The following is a 14286-nucleotide window of genomic DNA, read 5'->3' as shown; positions in this document are numbered from 1 at the left end:
ATGTTTCATATTTGGATGTAGAGAAAGTCACAATATATTGGGGGAATTGTTTGAAACATAAATTTAATAACCAACTGGAGCAATTTGAAAAGTATTACTACAAAATTATAGTATATATTAATATGCAAAACCATCAATGCATCTAGCTATTGTTTCTCAATCTATCCTCTATTTGCTGTATACAGTTGTGAAGATGGTACTTCCATCTCTCTAACCTTTTGTGAAATAATTTTGTGCTCTTCGATTGGTGCTCTCCATCTCAAGATGGCAGTTTCAGCATCCTGGAGGAACTCTGTGATTCCTTTCAATGTTTATTGAGTTTGGGAAACAAAAATAAATCCAAGAGGGCAGGATCAGGGAAGTAGGGTGGACGCAATGAGACTTCTCTACCGCCCTCTTATAGGACAGTCCAGGCTCCCCTTAAAGAATAAGCAACAGAAATGTGAGTAAGGGAGACAGCAGGCGGTGTGAGATGTGAAAATAACTATCACAATAATTTGTCATTTATCAAGGGTTCAAGAGGATGGGAGGTTGGGGAGGGAAGGGAAAAAGAGGAGCTCATACCAAGGGCTCAAGCAGAAAAACAATGTTTCATAAATGATGATGGCAACATATTTACAATTGTATTTGATATACTTGATGTATGGATTGTTATCAGAGCTGTAAGAGCCAATAATAATAATACTAATAAAAGAATGAGCAAATGAATCACTGAGGTGGAAAAAAATAAAAATTCCTCGACAGCGTAGTCTTCAATTGTCTCAAAACTTCATAATCAGTCCCGATGATTGTCCTATAACTCTCAAGAAAATCTGACATCCAAAAAACAATCAAAATAAACTTCTGAACTGATTTTTCCCTGCCTTGGAATTAAGGGCCTCGTGGATCCCCTCAGAAGCCATTGTTTTGATTGTACCTCCTTTTAGAAAGCACCCTAATGATACTAAGATAAGGGAACTCCGGAGATTACTTGCCAGCAGCCAGCCACCGGTCACAGAGATGTTTAAAAATGACCACGATGTTTAAACAGGCCCTAGAAGCAATAATTTAAAACCAGGAGCTAGGGTACTAGTAGCAATTGTTTTTTGACTTACCTAAATATGATTATCTTTTTGCTCTGATATTCAAAATTAGATCTAATGGAAAGCCTTTCAAAGAAGCCCCTGTGGTACAATGGATTAAGCACTGGACTGCTAAGCCAAAGGCCTGAGGTTAGAACCCAAGCACCACTCCCCAGGAGAAAGAAGAGGTAGTCGGCCTTGATAAAGATGTACAGCCTAAAAAAACCAATGTAGCAGTTCTATCTTGTCCAGTAGGTTTTGCTACGAGTACAAATCAACTCGATGGCCATGGGTCTTGACTTGGGTTGAAAGACATTGAAAAATATTATGATAATATATACAGACAGTTGCGATTGAACTTTAATTCATTATCATGTGGCCTTTCCCTCTGAAAAGTGCAGAGATTTTATTTGCGGCTCAAAGTATGTAAGCTTGAGTCCCACATTGGACAAAATGGTCAAGAAAACAAAGACTTTGCCTTTCATCTTTCTCGGACACTGAGACCTGTTAGGTTTTAGATAAAGATTCCATTTGCAGTGAGAAGGCTTTTTGAAGGCCAACTGTGGGATTTCCATTTGCATCATCAGCTTTAATCACTTAGTTGAACCACGGTCTCCCTAATTCATAAGTTTATCTCGACTGTCAGTAAGTGACAGTGTGTTTCGCTTCTAAATGTGTTCATGAAGTTTCTAGGTTTTTCTAAGCACAATCCTGAGCTCCTAGGCAACTGATGTACAGAAGAACTAAAAATAAGTAAATTAAAACACAGAGGGTATATGGTCTTTTGAAAGGCAATTAATGATGGCTTATCCCCAAAGGGCTACAAATGAAACCTGTGTAATTGTTGTTAACAACATTTAGCAAGCTTCTTTATTGACTATGTTTGATCCCTCGTTAGTCTTTGCCATTGTTGTTCAGTCGCTCAACTTTCAATGACCCCGTGCATGACAGAACAAAACTTGGTCTGGTCCTGTGCCAGCCACACAATTGCTTTTATTTTTGAGCCAATCGATACAGCCACTGCGTCGACTTCTCTTGTTGAAGGTGTTCCTCTTTTTGGCTGCTCTGCTTCTTTACCAAGGATGATGTCCTTCTCCAAGACCTGGTCTCTCCTGACAACATGCTCAAAGCATGTGAGATGACATCATGCCTTCCTTGCCTTTAAAGAGCATTTGGCAGTACTTCTTCCAAGATAGATTTGTTTAGTCTTTTGGCAGCCCATGGTATTTTCAATACTCTTCAGCAGCATCATAATTCAAAGACATTAATTCTTCTTCTGACTTCCTTATTCAATGAACAAATTTTACATGCATATAAGGCAATTGAAAATACCATGGGTTGGGTCAGGCGCATCTTTATTCTCAAAGTAACCTCCTTGCTATTCAATTAAGAAGTCTTGTGCTGCGACGTGTTGTTTGATCTCTTGACTACTGCTTCCATGAACATTGACTGGATCCCAGCAAGACAAAATCCTGAACAATGTCAATCTTTTCTTCAGTACCATGTTGCTACCTACTAGTCCAGTTGTAATCCACACTGAAGATCACAATTCTTATCTTCCTCCATAAGTGCTTCCAGACCTCCTCAAAATAGAGCAAGATAACCTAGCACCGCAATGCAGCTTTTCTAGCGAAAATGTCCGTAGCTCAGTTTATAATATCATCCTTATTTATAGTTCTTCTATCAGAGGAAGTTCAACTAGGGCAATGAGTCTAAAGAACTCACACGTGAAAGTATCAGTTGGAACCACTAACTGACCCTTTGTCTGGCAGCCGTGCACTTTAACCCCTGTGCAATCAGGACTCCTCTGAACAAACAGCTGCCTCTGTGTCAACTGAGCACCACCAAACACCTCCCCGTGCGCACTCCCTCCAGCAATATCCTTAAGTACCTACCCATGACAGGCCACGCCCTGTGTTCGGCATTCAGGAGGGAACTCTAATTGACCAGGTTGATGCACACTGCATTTTTTCTGATTTCTGTTTTAACCTGCCTCTTCATGGAAACGGGGTGGTGGGCACGTCTCTGCTCTGAATTCGAACTTCCTTCTCTCTGCTTTCTGCTCTTTCCTCAGTTGGATTTCATGAAGAAGAATTGGCAGAGGGAAGTTCGCCTCCAATCTTCCTCCTCAGAAGGTTGAGACACAAAGGCATTCAAGGACTGACCATCTTCACGCCGGCCGGGCCTCTGATCTCAGAAAAAGAACAGACGATCTACCACAACGGCCTGCAAGTAGCAATATTCTTGGCCTGAGCCCAAAATACCAGAAATGGTTTAATTAATAGAGACCATGATAAATAAAATAGGAAGTGCGATAAGAGGCCAGTGCTTGAGAAAACATGGCTTTTCTTCTCATTTTTACAACTCGCCTAATGACCCACAAAAGAAAAGTGCATGCAAATAATATTTTAAGCTCTAGAATGCACTTGTGCTTTTCCAAACAGGCTTGTCCACAGAGAAATCCGAGGGGGAGGTCATTAAATGGAAGGGAGGAGGTTTGGAACAGGCAGCTTCACCCATGTAAAGCAATTGGCCTTTCCTTGTGCTGCAGGGGTCTTTAGACAAATAGATTCAATTAAACTCAGCAACTTCAAGAGATGGCGGTTCTACAGAGCGAGGCAGTAGGCAATGCACACGGGGGATTCCAACGTCTGTGAACAGACCCGTAGGAGGGCAGAGAGAGCCAGCCTATTGTGCTTCAATCACCAGCATAGCATATGTGTCACAGTCAATTGAACCGCAGAGCCGAGCCTTGCAGTGGGGGCAACTGGCTCCTGAAATCAGAGCCTGAGAAAGGGGAACTCATTTAGGATGAAAGAATTAAGGGTTCCGATACTAAGGCTATTACAGAGATTTAAAATCAACAACAGACTCACGGTCTGAAGATTGACAAAGAGAGGTGGTAAAATTTGCTGTAACTAATCCCATTGGGTGGTTCAGCGCACAGCCCATGCGGCCAACTGCCCGGGATTGGGTGTGGGCCCTGCCACTTAGCGGCTATCATCCAAAGCAAGCGACTTCCGCTCTATGTGCTTGGGTGTCCTCATTTACCAAGTGGAATCATCGCAATACCACCTAATATACCATATTGGGTTTTGGAAATATTCACAAAACTATGACCTGTACGCTTCTTCCTGGGGGCCTGTTGGTTGTGAAACTATTGAACTCTTATCGAACTACCAATAATAACACATATGCATTCTTAAACACCAAACTCGCTGTCATCAGTCAATGCCGACTCAGTGACGCTCGGGAACAGACTAGAACTGCCCCTGTGGGATTCCAAGACTATAAATCTTCATAGCACAAACAGTCTCCTCTTTCTCCCGTGGAGTGTCTGGCAGTTTCAAACAACTGACCTCAGAGCTAGCCACCCAGCTGGGAACCCCCTCTGCCACCGGGACTCCATTGGTATTAGTGATCACTAATACTTAAATCCTAGGACTGGATTCCTAGGACTAGCTAATCAAGCACGCTGATACACACTCATTGTGTGAGCCAATGTATGTCGTTGCGCACCATTCAATCAATTCCCGGGCACAGCAGTCACTCCCGTGTGACACAGCCCTGGAGGATTTTCTTTATGGAACTGGCTGGCCGCCCGGTCCTTCTTCCCTGGCATGGCCGGGTGGCTTCGAACCCCACGCTTTGGGGTTAGCAGGTACTTGCATAAGAATTACCCTTTGATAAAACGTGTGTGCAGTGACTCGTGTGAACGATGGCTAATAGAAGACTTACGGTGCAGGAATTTCTCGTCCTTACATTTCCCGCGAATAAAGCTAAAGCGGAGAGGGGTTACGGCACGAGCGCAAACTCGCAGAGTTGGGCCGCGAGGATCCAAATCCAGGCAGGATGGCTCCAGGCACCAGGCCCTCCCTCACTTGTCTCAAACTTGCCCCAGAAAACAGTGGCTTCAACTGATTTCCTTCCGCGTTTGTCTCTCTCAGTGGCTTTAGGCTTCAATACACAGGAGCAGAGCGGAAATCATTGTTGACGCTTTCTACGGAGTGTTCCTACACAGCGCTGGTCTGTTTGGAGAACTAGCAGGTGCGGAGTGCCCTGATTTTCATGCTGAGCTCCAGGAGCCCACCCCACAACTCGCTGTCCTCCATGGGGCAGGCCTCTGGACGCAGCTCTAGCTCCATGGCCCCTCCATGTGCAGCTCCCTGTTCATTCACCCTCCTCCCTCCCGATAGTCCATCTTCCTGCCAGCACACCCCTCCATGCCCGGACACAAAGATCACCTAGGCCTTGACTGAGGGCAGTAACAGGGGAGGAAAAAGCAATGACCAGGAGACACAGGGCCTGGAAAAGACCTCACCATGCCACATTGCCTTCTGGGTTCAAGAGCTTCAGATATCTCCCATGTGCACACCCTTGGGAATCCAGAAGAAATGTTAAAACTTCCATTTCTAAAACAATAAGAAAGTTAATAATAAATTCATATAACTGTCACTCCCTGTCTCGCTCCATTAATATGCAATCATCTCCTAGGGACCAGAGACCAAGTCCCTGGGTCTAATGAACACACTGGTTTCCTCACTCAGTTGTCCCCTTCCACAAACTGTGATGCATCTCAGCTAATGACGTTAACTCTCACAAGATGGGTAAGAGCTTCAAAAACCCCAATACACATGAGTCAGAAATTGACACTCTGGTCTTATTTGGGGGAACAAACAGAAAGGACTAGCTCATTAGATCCAATGAGTAGTCAGTCAGCCAGTAACTTGTAAGGTATCAAAAAGCTTATTTAAAATCCAGGTTCCACTAACCTGCACAGCACATTGCTCTGAAAGTTATACTCCAGGCTGTGCGACTACCCAGGCGTGATGTCTCCTCCTGCTAGCCAGCAGATCCAGTCGCCAGCTTTCATTACCTAACAGGTTGCACTACTATCCACAGAGTTCCTAGTTCGAACCCATCAGCTGCTTCTCCAGAGAAAGATGAGGTTTTCCGTTCCTGTAACATTTGCCGCCCATAGACACCACAGGCGCAGGTCTGCTCAGCCCTATAGAGAAGCAGAGGAGCAGGAATCTACTCGATGGCAGTGGGTTCGGTTGCAGTTTGAAACTTCCTCCTGCAGGCCAGCCCTGGGTCAAGACTGTCGAATTTTACATGCACGCCATAGTTAAACCGCATTCATTGCCATCTAGTCAAGGCCCACTCAAAGCCTACTGTCGTAAAAGCAAAAGAAATACGCAATATGGTTCATAATGCTCTGCAGTGTGCATCCACGCCCGGTTATTGCAGCCCTGTTCAATGCACTTCGAGAGAGCGGAGTGTGTCTGCAAGTGCTGAATTGTTGTTATTATTTCTCATAGACAGGGGCACATTGCATGCTATATACTGAGACAAACATTTGAATAACTGGCATTAGGCACAAACTGCACCTAACTGTTCTGACTTAGGGACAAAGGTGACTGAAACATGGATATAGGAACAGACCTGTTCGTAATGTGGGGAAGGTCTGTATTTGATTATGGGAACGTTTTTTATGGCTACCATTTTGAGAGAGTTTTCCTTTGAACACATGGAATCCCCTGAGGGATGCCCTGGGGGAGCGGTGGGGAAGAAAGGGTGATTGGCCCAATCTCAATTCATTGCTACTTGAGCCCTTTAATGGTGGTCCCCATTTTTACTGCCCAGAGGGGAGCAAACTTCAAATGCCTGAATACACTATCAAAAAGATTAGTTCTTCAGTGGAACCTGGGTGAGTCAGAACTTGGGGGGGGAAGGGGTGCCGCCTTGTTTTAAGGGTCTCCCAAGCTCTCCACCCTGACAGGGTGTTGCTTTGCCATGTTCCTGGCCCTGAAAGTAAAGGCACACACTTGACTTTTCCTTCTCTGACATCTTTCCACCTTATACGATTTTTTAGGTACCTGGTACTGTCTATTTTACACAATTTTCTCTTAAATATTACCCTTTTATTTCTTTGAAAGAATGCATTCCGATGACTGCTGCCAAGAATTAAATCAAACAAATCTACACCCCTCTCCCTTTTGATATTTCTGCATAAGATTACCCAGTATTCAGACACAGACCCCACATGCAAGTGACCTCCAAATATAGACCTATATATGCGAGGATAAGCCGACCCCAGTGTCAGCCGAGGCACCTAATTGTACCACAAAAACGGCATTAAAAATGTGCTGAAACACTCCGTTTACACACGAGTATATACGGTATTCTAAAAATGAATGTAGACCATGAGAACAATATGGTTTCTTTAGAAACCTCTTGGTAAGAGGAGCGACTTCAGTGGATTTGGTGGGGAAAGGGGCAGGGTTGGAAGTTCCCAATAGATTTCAAAAGCTCATCTTGTATTGGAAGAAAAGGCAAGCTGATTCAGAATGTAATTAGGCCGGCACTTCCAAACAAGTGACACAGTGTAAAGTGTGGTTTTGAAAAAGAGCGAGAAGTGGAGAGGACAAGGCTGGGGAAAAGGCTGCTGATGTTTCCACACAGAGACAAGGTGGGGCGGAATGAAAGCAAAGCCTCCTCAATTAGCAAATTACAGTCCTGGTCGCTCCTCCCCTCTTGTCTCCCACACCCAGGAGGACACCCTGGGTGTTTAGATCTAAAACAAATGACAGAGGGGGTGGCGGGGAGGTTTCCAACTGAGGTCTCATTTCTATGAAACTAGCCTGCCTGCCATGTTTCAAGCCTCCTGCCACAGCTATCCCAGCAGGAAAAAACAGGAACCCACGCAGAGGACCCGGCCGCCCAGGCTTGTCTACCCAGAGGCTGTTGATCTGTGTGGTTTTTCAGGTGCTTCTCCCCCCATCACACTCAGCTGCTCCTCAAAGATGTCCCTGATCCCTGGATGGTGGGCGGAGGAAAGGAAAGACAGGAGAGTTTATTGCCCGAGCTTCTCTGAAATGTCATCTCACAGCGTGTCCAGACACCACGCCAAAGCATGGCTTAGGCTGTCTGCCAACCAGCATGTACCTGAGGGTGACGGAGCCTCCTGGAAGGCAATTCCCCACACAGCAAACCCCATCGTCTACTCTGGGAGACTAGCGAGATTCATATGGCATTTAGTTTGTGATATGGAGCAGGGATCAGCAAGCATTTCACATAGATCCCTCACCCTCTCACTGCCATAGGATCTGACTCATAGCAACCTGATAGGATGGAGAATTGGCCCTGTGAGTTTCCAAAGGTATAAATCTGTAGGAAGGCAGAAAGCCTCATCTGTCTCCTCCAGAGTGGCTAGTGGTTTTGAACCATTGACCTTGTGATTAGTAGCCCATAGCCTAGCCCGCTATGCCAACAGAGCTTGGCTAGTAAATATTTTAGGGTCTATGAATTATTAGGTTCCTTTTGAAATTCCTCAATTCTGCCATTGCAGAAGGAAAGAAGCCATACAGTTTTTTAAAAGAATGGGTGTAACTCTGTTCCAATAAAGCTTTATTTATAAACACAGGTGACAGGGAGGATTTGGTCATCCCAATATTGTTTGTCAACTCTTGAAGAAACTGAGAAGCCAAATAAAAGTTATCCTATTTAATGAAGTAATATATCAAAGTTATTTATTTTATTCACATATTTAATTGTGGTCTAGATCTATCCATGCAATTCAGCTAAGAATATATTAGCATCTGAAAGCAGCTAGACGATCCCTTAAATTGCTTTTTTTACTTAGCATCACTCACCTAAGCATATGACGTTTTTAATTTTTTTCATTATAATGCAGATGTGATATCTCAATGATAAGCACTGACACTTATAAACATTTACATTGATTCAAAAATGGATAAGAGACATTCACTACACAAGGATGCACAATTGGGTTGAAAAACAAGTAATTTAAACACCCACCATCACAACAACACGGAGATGTAGTACTAACACCACAGAGTAAATAATGTGTGTGTGTGTAAATAGAGGATATTTTCAGCTTAAAACACAGGAAAAAAGCCAGTCATTCAGTTAAAATTTTTTCACCATTTATGCGATAATTTACATTTTCTACTAATAATCTTCAACTCGTTAGTTTAGACAGCCGGAAATATTTACAGTAGGCAGAACCCTTATTCTCTGTTCTAAGGCATGTTTTCTATTTATTTGAGTTCATCACAAAAGGTGCCTGGGTGGTGTAGTGGGTTACCACAAGGTCAGCAGTTCAAATTCATCTGACTTCCCTTGGGAGAAAGGTAAGACTCTCTGCTCTGGTGAAGATTTACAGCTTCGGATACCCACAGGGGCAATTCCACCCTGCCCCTAAGGTTGCTATGAGTCAGAATTGACTCAGATGTCAGCCAGGTGTTTTGTTTTGCTTTTAATTAAACTAAAAGGGCAGCATTTAATAAAGACAAAATGTCAGAACATTATGCCTTTTAAATCTGAAGAGGTTAAAGATGCGTATTTGTGAATTTGTAAGTGATCAGAGAGGAAGCTATTGTTTCAGGAGACACTGAGCAGCAGCATGTGGGCTAGACAGGATGCAAGCCATTCTCCGTAACCGAGAGGTTGGAAGGAAACATAAGAAAGTGACCATTACATCAAGGGAGTTTTATTGCTTTGTCGCTATGCTAAGAGTTGTTCATTCTGGAGTTTTATTATGCTCGATGATGCTTTTATGGTAGAAGAGAGTCAAAGTTAGACACAAAACCCATGTGTTCCACACAAGGAAATGTAGCCTTGGGCATATTCCTTACACCGCTGTCCACCATCCGACAAGTGAGGGGGATGCTATCTGCCTATTGCTGTTAACCAAGTTTCCGTCGTGTCAACAGAGCAGGGCCACACCAACAGCAACACTGAAGGTCACCGAGACATCATTTGGCCTTCGAGCACCTTGCTGGTCAGCTAGCACAGTCAGTGGCAAGGTCAGAAATGTTAAGAAATGACATTCTAGGCTGTAAGTTATAAAGTGACTTCTAGTAGTGACCAGTGTCTGTTGAAGAATGTGTAAATGGATCCAGTTCACATAAATTATCATCTAGCTTTTTCTAGCACTGCTAACACACCATTATTCTGCATCAAACATTTGCTGATGGGGATGACAGAAGCTGCATAATCATCTCTGTCCTCTGTTTATTTAGCTGAATAAATGGATGGATTAATTGAACTTCAATAACCTGGTTGCCTTAGTTTCTGCTGTTCAATCATAGGACAACTGCTTGGGATCCAAATGTAAATAGTTCAAGTTGAAGTTCATTAAGCTTACCAAACGATTACAAACAAATGATTTCCATATGGATTATCAAATGTAAAATCATGTTTAAGATAAGTATATGACATAAAAGTTAGACCATGGAGTGAAGAAGAGGTCTAAAATGGAAAGGAACTTAGGAAAGCAAACCCTTTGCTGGATCCACTGAGTTGGTCTCTAGATGCTGTAACCAATCATGTCAACTATGACAAAAGATATGCAAATGTAAACACACAACAGTGAAGCCAAACTGTCTGACTCATACCAACAAGGACATTTTCAGCATAGATTTAGCCTGATACATTCTCTCAAGGGTCAAGGTAATCAAAGGACATTTCATCATAATTCTTGGCTATTATCTTTAAAAGAAACTAGCATCACTGACCCAAAGTTATGTGAACAAGAAAAAAAGTAATTTCACAAATTGTGATGTGAAATATTTGCATAATTTAAACACTCTGAAATTACGTATTGAGTTTATCGTGCATGAATCATTGTGCAACAGGATCATAAAAGTTGCATTACTTTTAAACAACCCATTTGATTGTACGTTTTTAAGCAAATATCAGACCACGTGTTTGCTAGAATAGTTCGTTTCAATCATTGGGGACATAGATTATCACCTCTCCAACCACTAAACAGTTAAGATGAGTATATAATGATTAATTCTCATTAAATGGTATATAAGTGCCTATGAAAGAATAGGAACTGAATTCACCTACCTACTACAGAAACAAGTTTTGCTAACGAACCACTTATTGTAAACTATCACTGTAGGGAGGGTCTGGAATTTGAGATAATTAAAAGACTGCAAAATACCTTTTGCTACCATTTGTACATAATGATCAATTTCACCTAAACTTTGTAATGGAAGGATTCATTTACAATCTCAGGTTTGGAAACTCTAGAACTACCACATGTCAGTGAACATGACAAGTAAAATAACAGTGATCTTAGTTCAGTCCCTAGTGGACAAAAGTAGAATGACCGTGACATGGCATGAGTCAGCAGGCAGGGATCTAAAATTGACCATGACCACACAAGTACATAAAAGGAGCATTGTCCTTTCTCTGTCTCCCTCCCATCTTCTTACAGAGTTTGCATAGGTAACAGTCTATCATACGGAAGCCCCGTCACATCCATACTCTATCCTCCTATAGGCAGAGACCCTGTGGTGGAAGCTTTTCACGAAAGGGGACATCGTCACCTTGTAGTGATACACGCAGTTGAAGACACTTATTGTTGATTTATTGCCTACCTGTTACACTATCAAAGAAAAGAGCAAAGCCAGAATTTGCTGCCAAGATGGCACACGTGGTTTAAGAAGCTTGTCTTCCACAGGTCCAAAAGTGCATCGGTAAATACCAAAGCAAACTGACCAGTTTGCTTTCTATATATAAGAATCGTGTGGCTACTCAGCATGAACATCTGTGTGGAGATTTGAGTACCAAAAGGCACTATCTCTGTGTCTACAGTGCCCTGCGAAGTGTGGAACCGTGAGAACACAGCTGAGCCCACAGGCTGCGTTCAAACCTAAACCTGAACCGGCAGGTGCATGTTGTAAGGAACCAGCCACCACCAGGATTTCCCTTCATCACAGGCAAGCCACCCCTTCCTGAAGAATTCACCCCCAAATCTATCATCTTAACTGATTTTTCTCAACTACAGGAGAAAATATGACAGAGATCTCTCCTTTTCTGCCACTTACTGAAACGATCAGTTCTCTACTGGAAGGCTTGTTCGATTTATACAAGTTCTCCGTGGACTAGGAAGTGAAACCCGTGAGAGCCGGAACACAAGACGTCCTTGTGTTCTTGGGTCTCACAAATTATCTGCCTCTGCCAGGCAACGTTCGTACTGCTCTTCTATCACTTTAGGGAGAAATAGTTGACTTTCCCTTAGCAGACACTTTTCCGTCTTACACAGGTTCTGGCTTTCGCAGGTTTTGTTGTATGTTTCATATTTACTCTCACATCCTGCTAATTTTTCTGAAGATTGAACGACAACAACAAAAACATACTGTCTTATCGATTAACCCTCCTAGCTGCAGAACACTTTCTGGTGCAAAAATCACTTGATCCCAAACCAGTAGCCATGACTGGTCCCCCACTCCCGGATCTCCCCACCCCCACATCCTCCCAGCCAGTTGCTCCAGAAGCACTTGCCTTCTTTTTAAAAGTTGGGATTTGACCATCGGACTGCCCAAGCCCCCACCACTGTCACTAAGAGACAGGCAGAATCTGCATAAACCTTGCCACTGCCAGGCACACTGGGGGCTGCCACCTCCCTTCACAAGCTAGCAAAAGCCCGCAAACCTGGACTCCCCGCGGTGAAGGGAAACCCGGTAAACTGCTTTGCATTTACAAACACTGCCCCCCTGGAGCAAAAAGGTAAGCCCAGGCATACCCCCCATACCCCCCGGAGGGTTGTCAGTAGGCTGTGCTGGCAGAAGAAGGAAGAAAAGAAAAGCCTCCTGGGCCATTAGAAACTGAAAGCAATCACTTACTTTTTGCAGCCACTGGGTATAATTTTCCATCACATGCTCCAGATGCTGAAGTTTCTGGGAAGCAAATTCGGGCTCCACGTGGGGCGCATCCCTCTGCAGGGCGTTCGGGTTGTACTGGTCGGTCGTACTCTCCCGACAGTTGCCCTCCTGCTCCGGGAGGATGAAGGTGTAGGCACACTGCCCATGCTGAATGCGGTTATATCTTCTCCCTCCGTGCTCTGGACTCCGGCGCTGGTTGCTGCACCCCACGGGCGTCAGAGCGGCAGCCAAGACAGCTAGGGAAAGGAACACTGTCATCGTATGGCCCCGCGCTCTCCTTCCGTGCCTCTCCAGCAAGACGGCTCCTTTCTTCTGCCCTTTAGCCTAGCTCTTTATTCCAGGTAACACCGCCGGCTTCTTTGACCGTGCCCCCCTCCAACAACACTTCGGAAGCAGAATCATAGGAGATTAGCCATTTTGTAAAGTTTGCTCCAAAATGTTGGTTTTTATTATTAATTATTATTTTACTGCAGATCGTCCCCTTAGTTAAAACTTGAGATATTTATTGCATAGTAGCTGAGATTTATTGTTTCCTCTCTGTAACAGTCCAGCGTGGAGCCAGCCTGAGTCAGCTGCATGTACATATTCTAGACCCTTTCCTCTGCCCTATCTCCTGCAGATCTGCTATTTTCTCCCAGACCTCAGTGAGTTTTATTAAGGTTGCACATCCAAGCCAAGCTGGAAGCAGGCAGCCTTTCACAAGATGACTTGACAGGGACCCGTGAAAGTGCCCCTAGGCTAAGGATTGGGGTGGCTCAGGGCGGAGGGATCCGCTTACAAATTGGCTGGATGCGCATGACCTCAATCATGTATGGCCCGCCCGCCCCCTTCTGCAGACAATTGCCTGAGCCTTAAGCAGATTCGCGGACAATCGATAAATAGAGCGGTCCACCTTAATACGCGGTTGGCGCGTGTACTGACCTACCACAAGCTAGCAAACTAAGAGTAGGTTGTTGGGTTTTTGGTTTTGTTTTTTTTAAGTCTCTGTTTAATTGGGGAAACCCTAGTACGTAACCTGGTATAATGTCCTGTGCCAAGATTATTGTCCCTGATGGAGAAATCTGTATTAATTATTTTTTAAATGATAAAACATGCAGCCTTGACGTGAGGTGAGAGGGGGGCAGATATTAAAAACCATGTTTGAAACTGCTTTTTTTTTTTCATTGTATTCATTTATATTTCTAGCAAGTGGGTACACTAACCAGGTAGGGTTGATTTAGCCACCACCACCCCAAAACTCATTATTTGTTCATCAAAGATTACAGCCTATATGTATTATCCAGTGTTTCTGGAATATGGATTTCCCAGGGACTGGTGGTCTCCCGGATCAGAATGCAGCCCCTCCTCCAGCCCCCATCCCCTAATATAAAACTTTACAATTTCCTTAAAATACGATATTATTATTTATTTAAGACAGTGGCTGGAGGATGATTAGTGCTTACAGTCCAGCCTATCAAATATCCCACAAAAGCTCTCTTCTCCGTTGCTATAGCCGTCTGTCAGTCTGTCACACCAGTGTGGCA

At 43.8% G+C, this 14286-nt stretch overlaps 1 protein-coding gene across 1 annotated transcript in view; it reads right to left on the bottom strand.

Moving 5' to 3' along the window:
• The window catches only part of ANGPT1 (angiopoietin 1), a 289630-nt gene extending 276108 nt beyond the window's left edge, over positions 1–13522 (bottom strand). The window contains exon 1 of the mRNA XM_075549364.1: positions 12725–13522. Within this exon, the coding sequence (XP_075405479.1) occupies positions 12725–13021 (297 nt within the window). The 5' untranslated portion in view covers positions 13022–13522. The remainder of the gene's footprint in view (positions 1–12724) is intronic.
• Positions 13523–14286: the final 764 nt, after the last annotated feature.

The sequence above is a fragment of the Tenrec ecaudatus genome, chromosome 5, assembly GCF_050624435.1.
Source record: "Tenrec ecaudatus isolate mTenEca1 chromosome 5, mTenEca1.hap1, whole genome shotgun sequence".
Classification (NCBI taxonomy): Eukaryota; Metazoa; Chordata; class Mammalia; order Afrosoricida; family Tenrecidae; genus Tenrec; species Tenrec ecaudatus.
This window is presented reverse-complemented; position numbering and strand designations above follow the sequence as displayed.